Genomic DNA, 16247 nt, shown 5'->3' on the forward strand with positions numbered 1-16247 from the left:
CGGGCGCTCCTGGCCACACCCACTTACTAAAGCAACCAATCCCCAGTGCCTCACTGGGAGAGCCGGGACTCCCATCTTCAGAGGTTTGAAGGAACACAGGGCCCGCCAGGAAGCAACAGAAAAGACCCAGTGCCACGCCACAACTGTAAGAGGCCGTTGGAATACAATGAGCGCAGCAGAAGTCAATGGAAAAATCAATTGTTCTGTAAAAAACAAAGCTGCCAATAGCCCCTGGGCACTGCATTAAGGGAACAGGCCTATTTTTAAGAAGCAAACTAAAAAGGACACTGTGTGAAGCTGGGGGTTGCCTTCAAAGCAGCGTTTGGATCCTGTAACAAGCGGAGAGGCGGGGTTGGTATGTTTCTTGGTATGGTTTGTTTGAGTGACAGCCCCACTTCCGCCCACTTTGTGGGTGTGTTCAGGGCAGCGGCTGCCACCTGAGGATGAGCACCTGGGAGGAAGGAGCTCCCTGTAGCTCCCTTCCCCCTAGGAGCTTCTGTGTGGCACGTAACTGAGCATTGGAACAAGACGAGCCCTTACAAATCACAGAGGGCAGATTTTCCGGCAGTGCTGGCAGCAAATTGAACATTAAATAAATGAGGGAAAGGGAATCAGGATGGACTTGCCCGGTGAGGCTCATTTAGGTCCCATTTAAGGACTTACCAACCAGGCTTGCATTTTAATACAGGGATCTTTTTTTTTTTTTAATTGACAGGTCCTAGAGCTCGCTAAAGCAGACTTTCAAAATTTCCGTATTATTTAAAAGCAAGATTAGACTAAAATGCTGTCCAATTTCCCCACACTGTTTCATAACACAAGCTCTACAACTCCCTTCCTTGCAAATGGAAAACAGTGCAAGCACTCTGTCACAGAACGCGACCCAAGACCCAGGGGCGCTGGGATCACGGGGGTCAGGGTGCAAATCCCGACCCCGGGGCTCCACCCAGGCCAGTGGGATTATGGGTTGGGCAGCGGTGACTTCCAGAACTTCTCAAGTGCTTTAGATGCACAGTAAAGTTTGCCAACTACACATGTAAAAGACACACAGTCCTTATCTCCAGATTACAGCCTGGACTACTATAGGCTGGTTGACATAGATTAATTTCTAAATTAAAATCAATTTTTGAATGAACGTCTAAATGGAAACCTAGAAATGTTTAGGGTGACATTGTGATTTCTAAATGTCAATGGGATTAACTTCTATGTGTTTACATCAACTCCAGGGAAGCAGAGAAGCCCCTGGTGGCGCTGCTCCCAGCAGGGGGCGGGGACTCTCAGGTTTCCCTCTGCCCCAAACAGCTTCGGTGTTTTCCAGTTTGCAAGGTTTTCTCTCTAAGGAGTTTGTTGGAGTTTCCAGTCCAGCTTATCAGTTAGGAAGATTATCAGCAAACAAAACATCAGGCATGAAGCAGGTCGAACAAAAAAGGAAAAACCATGTTTACAGAGAGAGGGCTCCCGGCGGGGACCAGAGTCACTGACTGCATGAGCTGCAGGGGGCCACACAAAGGTGTCGGGTTTGGGATGAGAATGAAGATGAGAAGACACAAACAGGTGGAGGGAAGACTCGGTTCTTGAGAGAGAAGAGGAGGAGGAGGAGGAATCTGACACTAAAAAAGCAAGAGAGAGAGAAAAAAAAGGTAAAAGCAAAAAAAAAAAAAACCTTTAGAAACAAAGAAAAAAAAATCAATGAGCTTTTAATATACTCACATAAAGCTGCAAAGAAAATGAGGTCATGTAATACACAATCATTCTTCTACATGAAAATACAAGTGCTTTTCGAAGAAAACAAATTTGTTTTTCTGCTGGTTATTTAACTGTTCTGCAATAACACCATGGAATAAAAATAACTCAGATTCACCTGGGCACAGATTCAGCAGGGTGATCCACTGAAGTAATGTATCCTTAACCTACAATACCCAGAACATTCTAGAGAACACTATTTGCCTTTTAGCTGGAGAGCGTTAGGATGTGAATTTCCATGGATTTGTTTTTTGTGAGAAGCACTCATATGAACCAAGGTGATCCAAGGTGCAGTGAGAGTGATGGGGTGCTAGGCTTTCCCAGGGGTCTACACTGGGGGTGCTGGCTGGGTACTTTGTAAAGGAAGCTGGTGCTGTCCCCTGCACACCTGGCAACAGTGAAGACCACCACAGCTCCGGTGAGACCCCTTCCCAAATACAATGGGTCAACCTTGCAAGTGAGAACAACTGCCCTGCTCTTGGTGGCTGTCCGGTAATACCTACCAATGACTAAAGACAAATCCCCTTACCCTACATCCTGTTTTGAAGGCAAAAGGAAGAAAAAAATTTTTTTCATCCTCTATTTAAGGAACTACTAACTTATTCCAAATCAAAGACAATGACTCACAGCTTCAAAGTAGACTGTCACTCCACTGGATTCCTCTTTCTCACCGGCTGGGGCTTTGAGAATGGCAGAGGTGGGGGTGGGAAGTGAAGCCAGAGGTGACATCAGAAGGGAAATCATGCTCAGCAAAGGGGGCTTTTTCAGCGTGACACATCCGTCTAATTAATGAAGCAGAATCCCACTCTGCTGGCCGCAGCGGACTTGGCGGGTCCCAAGCTGCGGACGTGGCTGCTGCTTCGTGTCACTGCACAGGTCTGCATGGGGACAGCTTCAGAGGTGGGAAGCCATATTCCAGTTAGTCAGCCTCTTCCAGAGTCGGGAACATGGGACCTGAGCTGTGGACCTCGTGGTGCATGATAATGGTACAATCTAAAAATTCGTAATAAAGTAAGTCTTAAAAGAAATCCTTATCTATTAGACACAGACCCTGAAACTTTAACAAGCAGAACGTGATGTCTTGGATTTGCAGTAAAATATCCTGCAAAAGCCAAGTCACACGACAGGAGAGCAGGACAGAACAGGGCGCTGCTTGTTGGAGTGTGGCCGGGTAGCAGGAATTTACCGCGTGAGCCCCTTTATTCTGGCATGTGTGAAAATTCTCCAGAAATAACAAATAAGAGGAAATAAACTTAGTTCTGGGGAAACCCAGAACTGCTCCCAGGGGGCCTGTGGCCTCACAAAGGGGTCCACACAACAGGGGATTCTGGGCCCAGGGGCCCAGAGCTGGCAGGAACATGAGAGTGGATTTCACCTCGCTTTGGCCATGACCCTTCCTGATGCTGACACTGTCTGGCTTTGCCCTCAGATGCCGGTGCCCTGTGGAGGGGATTTAGAAATGCAGTGAAACACGGGGCGTGGCCTGGACCAGGGCTATGGACACGCTGCCCCTGCCAGGGCTGGGGTCTCCCAGACGGACTCCAATCTCAGGTCACTTGTGTTTGATTCAGGACCAGGCTGACCTTGGAGAAGGTTCCTGTTCTGGTCTCTACAGCTCAGTTGCTTTTCGGAATGAGCAGTGTTGGATATTCAAAATTAGCCACTGCCCTTCGGTACCACGTGAGCTGGAAGCATGACAAAGGAGAGGAAAGTGGCTGAGACCTCGCCGGATGGGAAGGAACCTGGAGTGTGCAATATGGGGGTCATGGAACATTCTCCAGGGACAGATGGGGAGGCACCCTCAGTGAGCGGGGTCTGGTGCTGGACAGCGTCTGTCACGTGTGCCTGCTTACGGAAGGGGCAGGGAGAATGCCAAATGCTGCGAAGACCGGGGACAGGGAACAGAAAGCCAACGAGCATGGTCACCTCCAGGGAACGTCAGGACGGAGGGTCCGTCCGGACGGAGGGTCCGTGACGGGAGCCCAACTTCTCTAGGGCCCCGTCTGAAGTTAAGAGTCTCGGCTGGTAAATTACATAAATGTACTTCCTCTTGCAAAGAAATCAAGATGAGGGAAATAAACTCCGTGGGTGGCTCATAGGCAGCCGTCCACGTAGCTGTGTGAGTGAGAGAGGCGCCGCCCTCCTGTGACCACACGACGAGCGGTTACACAAAACTGCGCCGTCTAGGGCAGGCCTGCCTACTTTTCAAGTCTCTGACTTACACAGCCATTTCAGCACGTTCCACCCTCGTTTACAAATCACCTGCAGTCAGGAAGGCCTAGAACTCGGCCTTCGTCGTCTGTCTCCCTGCCCCGTTCACAGCCCTGGGAGCGAGGCCGGTGGAAGGCATCGGGAGGATTCCTGTGTGTTCTACAGTAACAGCAAATGGCCTGGCCGGGCCTGCAAGGCTGTGGCTTTCCCCTGTTGTTCATGAAGGGCACAGGAACCAGCAGGCCAGACTCCCTGGGGGAGTGCGTGGGCACCTCTCCCATCTCCCCAGAGCATGGCTGCCTCTATGCCAGTGGGCAAAGAGGGGGGGGAGGGCTGGGCAGAACCCAGTCACACCTGGCCTGCACGGCTCCTGGGGGTGCCAGGAAAAATGTTCCAAGGGGCCACAGAATAGCAAGGGCCTCCTTTATTTTTTGCCACTTGCTGTTTGCCATGTGATGGAGGGAGAGACCTCTAGGGAAATTAATGCCGGGCCAGCTGGAAGGAAAGGGGGTCAGGACTCAGCACACCTGTCCACACAGGGCGTGAGGAGGCGGCGGGGCAGCTGCGGCAACCGTTCTGGATCAGCGCAAATCCCTGCCCGGGCCAGAACGCGGTTCACCTCCTGCTCTTCTCCCCGCGCTGGCCTCACCTTGCAGTGCCCGGTGCCAGCAGCCCGACCCTCCGTTCCCGGCAGGGCCCTCTCTCAGGACTGGGCCCCCGAGGCAGTTTCACTGTGCCGCACCAGCCAGGGCTCTGCCTCGTCTGCAGGCTAAGCCCACCAGTGCCTGCTGACCAATCCAGGGCTCAGGCCTCTGGGGGTAAGGTGATTTGGTCACTCTGCATTTAGAGCAATGGCTGCCAGCCAGGTGAAACTGCTCTAACTGACCATTTGCTCCAGTTCTAATATCCAACAATTGCTTGACTTAGCGGCCCTGGGGCCCTTGGATCAGATTTCTCAAGTGGACTTTGAATTTGGTGCAAGGGGGCCTAGTGCAGGAATGCAAGGGTGCTAGGTGGGCAGGTGTGAGGGCAGCTGGGCTGAGTCCTCCCTTCCCACCTGGGGACAGGTGTCCAGGGCACAGGTGCAGGTGAGGCCTGGCTCAGGGCTGCTCTCAGCTTGCCTTGGAAGGGCTCTGTCAGAGGACAGCACGTGGCTCGGGATTGGAAAAGGACGTTGGGGTTGGGGCTCTTTTCATGAAGCCGGCCAGCCCGTCAACCTACAGGGTCTCCTGAGGGAGGAGAGCGAGCAACAAGAGCAGGCGTCCCAGGAGGCTCTAGAGTTATCTTTAAGACTCAGAGTGAAGTTCAACGTGGCGTGTGGGTCTGCCGAGTCCCGCGGGTCGTTGCTAGCAGCCGGCATGGTGAATGTTCGCTCGGAGTCAGCAGGTGCCTGGGCTTCAACGTGGGGACAGTAGAACTGGCAGCGCAGAGCCTGCCGCCACCCTATGGGGTTTTCCTGCTTGGCGTGTGTGCGTGTGTGTGTGTGTGTGTGTGTGTTCACATGCAGCTGATTAGAAATTGAAACCTTGATTAGAAACCGAAACTTAGAGTGGAGGAGACACGGAAAAGCTGAAGGGAACCTGACGGGGACGGAACCGTCTGATCTTCGCTTGAATCTCTAGGCTCTCAGGGCCAGGGGAGAACAGATTTCAGAGAGCCGTGTGGGGCAAACAGTATCACTTCCCCCACTGCAGAAAGAGACTGCAGAAAGCGCACCTCGACCGAGCGTCTAACCTAGCGGCATAAGGAACTCTCCCAGCCCCGAGCCTGGCAGCCCCGTGGCACTCTGCTGGTCACCACCTGGCCCTGTGCCTCGGATTCTCACCTGTCTCGGGATCGCTGAAGTCTGGCAAAGTGATGGTGTTCAGCTGCCGTCTGTCTGCGATGGTCCGATCCAAGAGGCTGCTCCCTCGTCCCGAATCACTGCAAAACACAGCTCCGGTCAGACCCCGGGCAGGCAGGGAGGGAGGGACGGAGAGGCAGCAGAGCAGCTCCCCCAGTGCAGGGCACGCGCCCTGGGACGGCCCTCAGTGCCTCTCCTCCTGTCCTGCTCAGGAGGCGTCCTGCTTCCTGCCCACATCACCAACGTCCCTTCCGCCATGCCGCACTCACAGGCCCTTGCCCCAGTCTTAAGATACAAGGATGAAAACTTGAAGCCAGGTTCTCATGGGCTGGCTTTCTGTGTTGGGGAAGGCTTAGAACCCAGGGAGCCCCGACAGTCCTCCAGGCTGTCTGTGAGGCAGCCTCTGCCAGTCACCCAGGCGGGCAGCCTGCTTCACATTGCATCCACCAGCGTTGCTGGGGCAGGCTGCGTTTTTCAACGCTTTCCAGATGGTTCTAAGGCCCCTATTTTGAAATGGGCCATCACAGTGACAACCTCGTTTGGGTCCCCAGAGCCAGCCTTTGGCACGTTACTCCATTTCATGGTTGAGGGAGGTGTAGTACAGGGTGGCACGGGAGCCACCATCCTGTCTGGTGTTCCCCAGCTGGAGAAGCTGGCCCGAGGGGACATGGAGGGACTTGGAGAGAACAGAGCAGACTTGGGTGCCAGCCCCAGACCGTCACTGCCACTGGCTTCCTGCACGGCCCACCTTCCCGGAGGCCCCCTCTCCAGCCTGCGCCTCCCTGCCATGCTTGGCACCATCCACTTGGCAATGCCACACAGAGACCACATCAGGCCTCCCTGGGAAGGAAACAGGCGGGCAGACTTCCTTTTTATTCTTGCTCTTTTTTTTTAACTCTTGCTTTTCCCCCTTCTATTATGACATTCTGCCATAGCAGCTCTAAAACGATCCCCACTCGTTCCTGGATGTTGGAGTCTTTAATGCGTTTCTCTGAGTCCTGGGGGGAGGGGGGTGCTACAAGTGATTTTTCGTGTTGTGAAGAAGTTCAGGTTTTACAATAAAAGTACCCCATTTCCTTCCTCCTTGCAGCTGCTGCTTGAAAGGGGTACAAACAAGATCTGGCACGGAACTCAGCATGGCTGCCATCTCCACTCCAGCAAGGCGGTTGGAGGAACCTCGGGAAACTCGGGCCTCCTTCGGCACAGAGGCCTTGTCAGCCTACGCTTGTGACGTCACCCCACACACGTGCTTCTGGGGGCTGCTTTAGCAATTATTTCCACTACTGAGAAACAGTAAGTGTCTCTGAGCAGGAAAAACCATTCAAGTACACGCACATTTTCATCAGTCAGGATAACGGACGCTCTCGAGCCTCGGCCTGTCCGTGCAGCCTCTTCACTGTGGTTGTTACCAAGAGTTAATTATCTGAATACTGCCATGGTTCACCACCTGGGAGTCTTGCGCGGGCTCTGCCTGGCAGCACAGTGACACCTTCAGCGCCGTGAATCACGGGGTGTACAACGAGCAGTGGCTTTGCAGAGGAAGATCTGGAGGACAGAGCCAGGCTGCCCGCCACATCCGGTTTCAGGGCACAGGCGTGGCCGCCGTGCGTGAGGCTTTGGGAAGGACCCAGAAACCAGGGTCCTGGAAGCCTGGTGGGCCTCTGGTCTCTCATCCTAACCTGTCACTAACAAGTGGGACACTTGGGCAAAGGCCACTTTCCCTGTGCCTCTGTTGCTGCCTCGGCCCTCTGAGGATTAGGACTGTCTGCAGATGGAGTGTTGTGAAGAGTCACAACTCCTGGCCACTGCAGGGGTCTCTGTCAGTACAGCCCCAACAACCCATGGCTGGCTGACTCCTGGCCGTGTGACACAACTGTAGGAGGTGTGGGGGGTGAATTAAGGACCATCTACTCCAAAGGTCGGAAACCCTGGGACCGGCGTTGCGGCACAGCAGGCGAAGCCACCACTTGGGATCCTGCATATTCTACTTCCAGTCCATCCTCCTGCTAACGCATCTGGGAAGAGGCTGGAGGATGGCCCAAGTACTCGGGACCCTCCCTCTGGGAGGGGGATCAGGATGGAGTTCCTGGCTCCTGGCACCTCATGCCTGGTTTGCCAGGCCTCAGCTGTTGTGGCCATTTGAGGAGTGAATCAGCAGACAGAAGATATTTCTCTCGGTCTCTCCCTCTCTTTTTGTCACTTTGCCTTTCAAATAAATAATAACAAAACAAACCCCAACTAAACCAATGCTCTTTTTTTTTTTTTGACAGGCAGAGTGGACAGTGAGAGAGAGAGACAGAGAGAAAGGTCTTCCTTAGCCGTTGGTTCACCTTCCAATGGCTGCCACGACTGGCGCGCTGCAGCCGGCGCACCGTGCTGATAAGAAGGCAGGAGCCAGGTGCTTCTCCTGGTCTCCCATGGGGTGCAGGGCCCAAGCACTTGGCCCATCCTCCACTGCACTCCCGGGCCAAAGCAGAGAGCTGGCCTGGAAGAGGGGCAACCGGGACAGAATCTGGCGCCTGGACCAGGACTAGAACCCGGTGTGCCAGCGCTGCTAGGTGGAGGATTAGCCTAGTGAGCCACGGCGCCGGCCTAAACCAATGCTCTTAATGCGTGAGCCTCACCCACTTACAGCGACGTAGGATCTATTTGCCCTCCGCTGGCTGAGACGCTACCCTGGGTTACGTTCATTAGTTTGTCTTCTCCCCTCCTTCTGGAAACAGTGCACAAGCAACAATGAACCACTCAGAATGGATAGGCTTTGTTTCCACACTGAATGCTTTCTCTCTAAAAATAATCAGGGTTTATGACTGATTGAGAACTTTTCTGGATGCTTCAAGCAATTGTTACTTCTTCACATTCATGGTGCAGGGTCTAACCCACGGAGTGTGGCAGGAGGGCCAGGGGCCAGCCTGGGCCAGCCTGGGCCAGCCTGAGTCTCTGTAACTCTTCCCCCCAGCCGGCCTCCCTCGTGTGAGTTTTAAGGTTGCCTCCCTTTCTGCTCTGGGACACCCATTCCCTCACCTCTCCTCTGTCTGCCAGGAGCACTGCTTGGCGGAGGGCAGGAAGGGAGAAAACCATTCCCGGGCAGGGTGCTAGCAGAGGGGTTGGGAGGAGGACACTGGAAAGACCCTGATCCATGGTCCAGATGCTGCAGGTCCAGACGTGTGCAAGTGTCCACACCTGGGAACTCTGTGGCCTATGAGAGCAGAAGACTCGGAGCAAACGATAACGAAGGTGGAAGCTGCCCTGGAAATGGGAGGCTTCCCTTGGAAATCCCGTCTTCTAGAGCCACACCGAGGTTGAGAAGAGGCAGCAGGCAGTGGTCAACTAGAGCCAGAACCCGAGTTCTGGTCACAGCTCTGCCCCTTCCCAGCTCCGGGAATGTTGGAACAATGGCACACACCGAGCGTCGGCTCAGAGGGGCCCTGGGTGGGAACCAGAGCGGGCAGGTGGGACAAGCACTCCTGCTTCTCTCCGGGCCTCCCCGGCCTGGTTTGTAAGGAGCAAGGTGAGGCAGACGCCCAGCCTAGCAGTTCAGATGCTGATGCGGATGCCTGGATCCCACACTGGAGTGCCCTGGGTGGATCCCGGTCCTGTTCTCCACTCTGGTCTCCGGCCACTGCAGGTCCTGGGAGGCAGCAGGTGATAGCTCAAGTAGCTGGGTCTCTGCCACCCACCTGGGAGACCCAGACTGAGTCCCTGGCTCCTAGCTGGCTTCTGGTCTCTCACCTTTACCACTCCCTTTCTCCCAGGCACTGGAGCTGATGGGAGCTCTTTTTGTCTGCCTCTCTGCCTCATGAATTTAAAGAAAAAAAAAAAGCAATGGAGGTTCCTAATAGCTCCAAGCCTCAATTTTCTTATCAGAAAAATGGGTATAACATGACATTTGCCAGTAATGTGGAGACACTTTTGAGAAGAAATGAGAACATGCTTTATAAAGAGACGCGCCACGAAAACACTGGTGCCTGTTAGTATGAAATGGGGTCTCCAGCTTCCAACTGAGCTTAGAGCAGAGGAAGTGTGCGTGTGCGTGTGCGTGTGCTGAGTGAACTTTCAATGCAATGTGCTGGTGAGTGATTAAAATAGGACTTAGAAAGAAGAAACCTTCTCCCCGTCAGTTGGTCACGTCAACAACCTGTGGCTGATTATGGGGATGGTTCAAGTAGCAGTGACAAGAGGGGGAGAGACATGGTTAAAAATAAAAAACAAAAAGGACGGCAAAGAACCTGGCCGTCGGCGGGAGAGAGCCCCGTGCTGTCACGGAAGAAGCTTTGATGTGAGACAGAACTGGGCTTGAATCACTGCTCCTTTACATATTTCACTGGGAAAACTCAGGCGAGTGATTTAGCCGCCTCTGGCTTCACTTTCCCTTTCTACAAAATGGAAAGAGCAGTGGCTCCCTTGCCAGGGACCGGAGGTCACGCTCAGATGGCCGAGGACAGGCTGGCACAGGGAACTTTCGATCAGCGTGGCTGTTAGCGTGCCTTGCCGAGACGCTGCAGCTCAGGGGCCTGCTGGGGAGGCTCTGGTGGGAGCTCACACTGTCCTGAGTGGCGCAAGAACGGAGGGAGCCTGCTGCTTCTCACACGAGGCAGATCTCTGTCCTCAGTGCGAGCAAGACTGCAGACCTAGGGAAATACAATCCAGGCTTCTGAAATGACAAACACCTCGCCAAATGCGCACTCTAGAGAGCGCCGCCCACCACTCTGCTCACAGCGAGGCCAGCCTTCTCCAGGTGCAGGTGGAACGCCAGCCGCAAGCCTCCCAAGGCTCAGCTCAGCCACCAGCTCACAGCCTGGTTTTTCCTTCAAGCAGAAATAAAGACGAGGGAATCAGCTGCCGGGGACACTGCAGCTAGGGGCTGACCTCAGTCTGGTCACCAGCTGCCTGGTGCTGCCCACGACTTCCTCCCGGCCTCTGGCCTTGCTGTCTTCCTGCCCTGGAGGCCTATGCAGATGAGGACGGATTGGGAAGGGGGTGGGGGAGACTGGGAGATGCTGGCAGGTGGAGCAAAGGTCCCACCACAACCGAGCGTGCTCAGAAAAAGGGGACCCGGAGCCAGGAAGTTGGCAGGGGACTAATCCGGGTAGAAACCAACCGCCTCCTGCCAAAATGCGTTCTGTTCCTTTTTTGCTTTATTGTTGTGCGTGACGCTTGTTCCTGCCATTCCATCCTCTTCTAGAGCCCGGTGTGGCCTGAGAGTACGCTGCAGGTGTGGCACCCACAGACGCCCCCACCTGGGGCCCCTGAGCCCACCGCCCTTCCTCCTTGAGGCTGTATTCTGTCGCCAGGGTCACTGCTTACCCCAGCAGACAGGAGGGGATGTCTAAATTTGTACAATGGTAAGGGCGGTGGGGGAAACATTTATTTATATCCCAGAGAAAATACAGTTTACAGAGACCACCAGGCAGCTCCTTACCAAGGTGCTGCTCCATCACTGCCCCTGGCTGGGGGGCACCTCCGTCCCACCTCCCCCAGGGCCTGGGGCCGGGTTCCTGCCGGTGCTGGCCCTGAAAGCTCCTTCAGGAAACGGAGGAAGGACCGACAGCCCAGGCATTTGGTTAGGTATTTTTAAAAAGCTTCCCAATTCTGCTATTTTTTTCTCCTCACATTCAATATTCTTGGTTGCTAAGTGGGAGGGAACGTGGGGAGGTGGGAGAGGTGTGGAGAGCGGAGCGAGAGCTGGCAGCAGCCGCGGCGCTGATGGGTTTCTGTTCTCTGAAGGGGGGACAGGCAGAGGAATGGGCCCCACCTTGAGGCTGGGAGGAAGGAGGACCCCTGTCCCGGCGCACTTGACAGGCCAGCACGGGGGGCCTCGGGGCTGGGGGGAAGAGAATACAGGCACTTTCTGGTTTTTGTGTGTACTTTTAGAAAAGGGTGGAATCTTGTCTTTTCATTTAAATGATACTGACTCTTAGAAGAAACCCTTGAAAGGTCTCATGGTTACTTTTCACCTAGGGGAAGGGGAGCACCCTGCACCCAAGGGGGTCCCCCAACGAAATGCTGCAAGGGGTCCTGTGTGTGGCTCCCTGCCGGGTGTGGACTGGCTTCTTCCAGGCTCACTCCCTCCCTTCCAGCTGCACGGCCCACAGGGGTCCCAGGTCTGCTCAGTGTCACTTCACAGGGGCCCAGCCTGCATTCCCGCGCCCCAGCCCCCACAGCGCACTTGCCCGCCTCTTCCTGGGCAGGCTGTGCCCTTAGGACCATTTACCACTGAGTGACACATCTGTAGGCTCTAGACTCTCAGGAGCCTAGGGTGGGCTGTCGGAACCCCCAGCTGGCTGATCCCCGATCACACCTGAGAGCCCCCTGGGCTCCTTAGCTCCCTCTCACAACTCACTGCCTTCACAGGAGGCACACGCGCCACCTTAGCTTCCATCAGGAAAAACCGGCCAGGACTTGAAAGCGGGCAAAGAGGTTCTGGTGTGTCGGGGGTACTGGCCTCTGCCAGCCTGCCTTCCCCGCGTTGTGGGAGCCCAGGGTGGGTCCCCCCTGACTGCCTCCCTGCTGGCTTGGTGATGGCATGGCTCTGTAAGGGCAGAAGCTAACATGAATTCTGCTGGGTAGGCATGCAATTCATTTCTGCCGCCCAGAAGCGATGACCCCAAGCTATGCATTCCACTGCCGCATAGGACACTGTTTTGACACCCACCTGCCGAACCATTTCCGTGTTCCTGCCTACACACACCTGTTTTCCAAATGCTCTGATCAAGTCTTAACATTTTGCTGGCTCCCCCTTAGGAAGTGAGCTAAGTAAAATCTGATTTGATCTGTCTGAGTCATGATTTTTAACCTTTTGACAATGACACTTTTTCCTGGTAATGGCCATCTCGTCTCTCTTCTTAGTAGGATGCAGCGCGGTGCCTACCCAGGTCTTTAACATGATTGCAGAAAACCCTTTGCTCCAACTACCCAGGTCTTTAACATGATCGCAGGAACCTGTGCGCCATCTGCACAGTCACAGAACAAGTGCTGGCTTGTAAAGGAGGCAGGCAAACGGCCAGCAGAGAGACATCAGAGTTGGGTCTCGTTGGTCCCCATGGCACCACCGGGGGCTCCAGTGGCTGCTTCTGAGCCTCCCATAAGTGGAGTGTGAAGCTCCACGCTCTGCCCCTCGTGGGGACCTGGGGGTGCACAGGGGTGACAGAGTCAGCACCTGCAAATGGCAAGCAGAGGCGGCCCTGACAGGCAGGGGCCCATGCAAAAATCACGCAAAACAGGCACGGCCGGCCTCTTACCTGGGGTTGGTGAGGTTGTAGCAGGATTTCCATATTTGTAACATGTGCTTACAGGTGAGGAGCGCCTCATCCGGGCCCCGGCAGAGCGACTCCAACTTCACTTTGGAGAACAGCAGTCTGTGGAGAGCAGAAAACAGCTCAGGCCAGAGTCGCAGCCCCACCAGGACAAAGGGGTGGGCTCAGGGCTCAGGCCCGGGGTGGGGGTGTCCCTACTCGGCTAGGAGGGGGGCGTCCGGCGCCCGCTCCCAGGGAAGCAGGGTCTGCGGGGCCCCAGCTCAAGGTGAGGCCGTGCGGTCTCACTGCTGAGGCAGACGCGGAACAACAGGGCCCTTGTGCTCAGGCCTAAGGCCTCAGGGGGGCCCGCTGTACCCGAACACAGGGGTTTTACAAAGAGAATGCTTTTCAGGACAACACCAATTTATTTGTGAGATTTTGAAAAATTCATTAAAAGTGAACCTTACTGACACGCTCACATGGGGAACAAGACTCAGCTGACCTAAACACACACGGGTCAGCTTCCGCGATGGCGCTCAGCACCTCCTCCGCTCCAGAAAGTTGCATTCAAGGCACATGAAGAGAGGGCCGCTGGCTCAGGCCTCCCCTCCGAGCCGCCCCAGCCCTGCCAGGGAAGGCCTAGGACTCCCCTACTCCCTCCACCATCACCATCCCTACTTTTGTGACCCTCCACGCAGACCATCTGAGGGCTAAGCTTAGAACCCTCTTTCCTTTGTGGCCCATTCCCAGAGCCCACCTGGCCCCTCTGCCGACGTCAGCTGTCTGGGTCCGCGGACTCGTCACCACCCCCCTAGATTCAGCCCTGTCCTCCGACTTCCCAGCTCCCAGAAAGCTCCTGATCGACGTCTCCAGAAACCGTTCTCATTGCCAGCTTGAGAAACGCTCATGATGCCTTACCACTCACAACACAAAAGTCGGGACCTCCACCTCGCTCTCGATCTCCCCACCCTATTCCGTGCTGTGCACCCCGCTGGACCCTTCACTCCTACAAACATAAGGCGCTGGACAACGGCCGCTCCTTTCACAGCTCGACGGCGATCTGCGCCGTGTCCCAATCTTAATCTCTACTCACCTGATCCCTGTACTGCTTCCCCAGTGCAGCTAAAGCTCACCTCACCTCACCAGAGAAGTCTTCCACTGCTACCACTTTCATCCTCTGCTCAGTAGGGACCACCTGCGCCAGAGTTTGTGGCCAAGAAAGACAAGAAGAGAGGGAGGAGCTCCCGTTTATCAAAGGGCCTTGTGTTTGGCCCTTGACAAATGCTGTCCATGTCATGTGCCTACCCAGCCCTCCTGGGGGGTGGTGTTGGTCACGCAGGGGCCGGGGGCTTTACCCCAGCAACCTCCAGCTTCTCCGGATGTGACTTCCTGCCATACATTCCCTCGCGCTCCCTCTCTGGCCTCACTCCCCCAGTACCTCCAGTTGTCCAGTTGTGTTGAGTTGACCTTAATAAGCATTGCTTGCTGGTTACTTTCTCCGTGAGCCGTGGAAGATAAGGAAAAGGTAACTGTTGTGATTTAGGGTAGCATTCAGAATTTCTCAACTGTGCAGGAGGTGATGCCCCCACTCAAAAGCACCTAGCAGACCACAGTGTTTTTCCCCTGTGACAGACGGCATGACGGGTCCTAAGCCATGGCCACCGAGCTCAGCAGTGGGCTAGCGCCAACCATGGCCTCCACACAGAACAACAGAAGCCAAGGGTATGCTGGTGGCTCCCGCAGGGTCAGGGCTATAGCCTCCCCAGCCCTGGTTTTCAGAAACCTGCAATGATGGGTGACAGGCCAGGTAATAGGAGTGGTACGGTCCCCAATTTCCAAGCAGGTGGGCACAGAGCAAGGCCAGGTGTGAGAACAGGGCTTGGCTTCTGCCCTCAAACTCCTGAAGCCTTACCAGGACCAGCCACACGGAGCCACAGCTGCAGCCGAAGGCTACAGCAGGCCTGACCGGGGTGGAGGCACTTTCCCACCAGATCCCGGGTCAGCTGAGAGATGAGACACGGAGGAAGGAGGAGGAGCAGTCGAACGGTCATCAGTCCGCGTTCAGTGGACACCTGTTCAGAGGCCCAGAGACTCTTGGATGAGGGTTGGCTGCCAAGCAACTTTGGCTGTGGGGAGCTCAGAGCTGGCCTGCCCCATGGAGGGCCGTGGGGGCAGGAGGAAGGGTTCCTGCCAGCAGGCAGCAGCGTGGCTCTAACGGCAATGAGGCAGGACTCCTGCGGCTGTACCCAAGGACAGGGCGCCAGAGTGCATCCCCAAGCCTCAGTATGGGGGGAAGAGCTCTGTGCAAGGCTTTTCGGTTGGAAAAAGAACTTCTAATTATCATGAAATAACAGCTTTCAAACACTTGACTCAGGATACGGAGCTGAAAAGGTGTGGCTGGATCTAAGGGGGCCCGACAGGGAAAGCAACGCAGAACTGCTGAGCACAAATGATGGACGGGCAGACAGAGGACAGGAGGCAGAGGGCACCCATCATGGGCAGGTGGTGGCCCCACTGCGGCCTGGCCTGGCTCTGACTCTCCCTGGGTATCCCAGGAAAAGCAGGAAAAGGGGGCGTGGCTTTTCCACCATTTCCCCAGAATGGGAAATGTTTTAGCACCGTTCTCTCCGGCCGGGCATGTGGCACATTAGCACAGCAACAAACAGCACTCAAACAACGAGTGCTAGCTGGCTGCAGCTGATGTCCAAAGATGCTGTCGATTCAATCTGCTGAGGAGCCCTGAGGCAACGAAACAAGGGAGGGGAAAGCCTGGGACAAACTGGCAGCGTCGGAAACGCTTCACTACGCGTCACTGTCATCCTGATGGGGGGGGGGGGGCGCCCGCCAGGCGAGGCCGTGCGCTGGCCGCATGGCCAGGTCCAGCCCTGACTCCAGTCAGCTGTGCCTCCAAGCACAGTCACAAGTCACAGGCTCAGTGAGTGTTGGGTACTCGCCCCTTACACCTGCCTCAAAGTCCATAAACCAATTTTTCCAAAAGAAATATTTTTGTTCAGAGACTCATGGAAAACTTATAGAAAGTTAATGACAAATAGAAAGATCTTGCCAAAATACCAACTTGACTCCAAAACACCAACTTGGTGTTGACAGAAACCTACATGTTACCTGCGTGATGCCTTTCGTGATATGCCACTGGCTACATGCCCAGCCACTGAGGGGTCACACACGTCCCCCACTGGAGCTGCGGTCCTCAACCCCCA

The 16247-nt window shown here is 55.0% G+C and overlaps 1 protein-coding gene across 16 annotated transcripts in view; it reads right to left on the reverse strand.

The window, feature by feature from the left end:
- Positions 1-16247, reverse strand: part of TTC7B (tetratricopeptide repeat domain 7B) — a 243600-nt gene that overhangs the window by 52290 nt on the left and 175063 nt on the right. For 9 of the 16 annotated variants that reach the window (XM_070065535.1, XM_070065534.1, XM_070065536.1 and 6 more), the window contains 3 exons: positions 13036-13152; positions 5777-5874; positions 1443-1607 (listed from right to left, as the gene is read on the reverse strand). In XM_070065535.1, coding sequence (XP_069921636.1) covers positions 1443-1607; positions 5777-5874; positions 13036-13152 — 380 coding nt within the window. The remainder of the gene's footprint in view (positions 1-1442; positions 1608-5776; positions 5875-13035; positions 13153-16247) is intronic. The other 7 variants (XM_070065540.1, XM_051826144.2, XM_051826143.2 and 4 more) reach the window with 1 other exon arrangement.

This window comes from Oryctolagus cuniculus, chromosome 20 (assembly GCF_964237555.1).
Source record: "Oryctolagus cuniculus chromosome 20, mOryCun1.1, whole genome shotgun sequence".
Taxonomy (NCBI): domain Eukaryota; kingdom Metazoa; phylum Chordata; class Mammalia; order Lagomorpha; family Leporidae; genus Oryctolagus; species Oryctolagus cuniculus.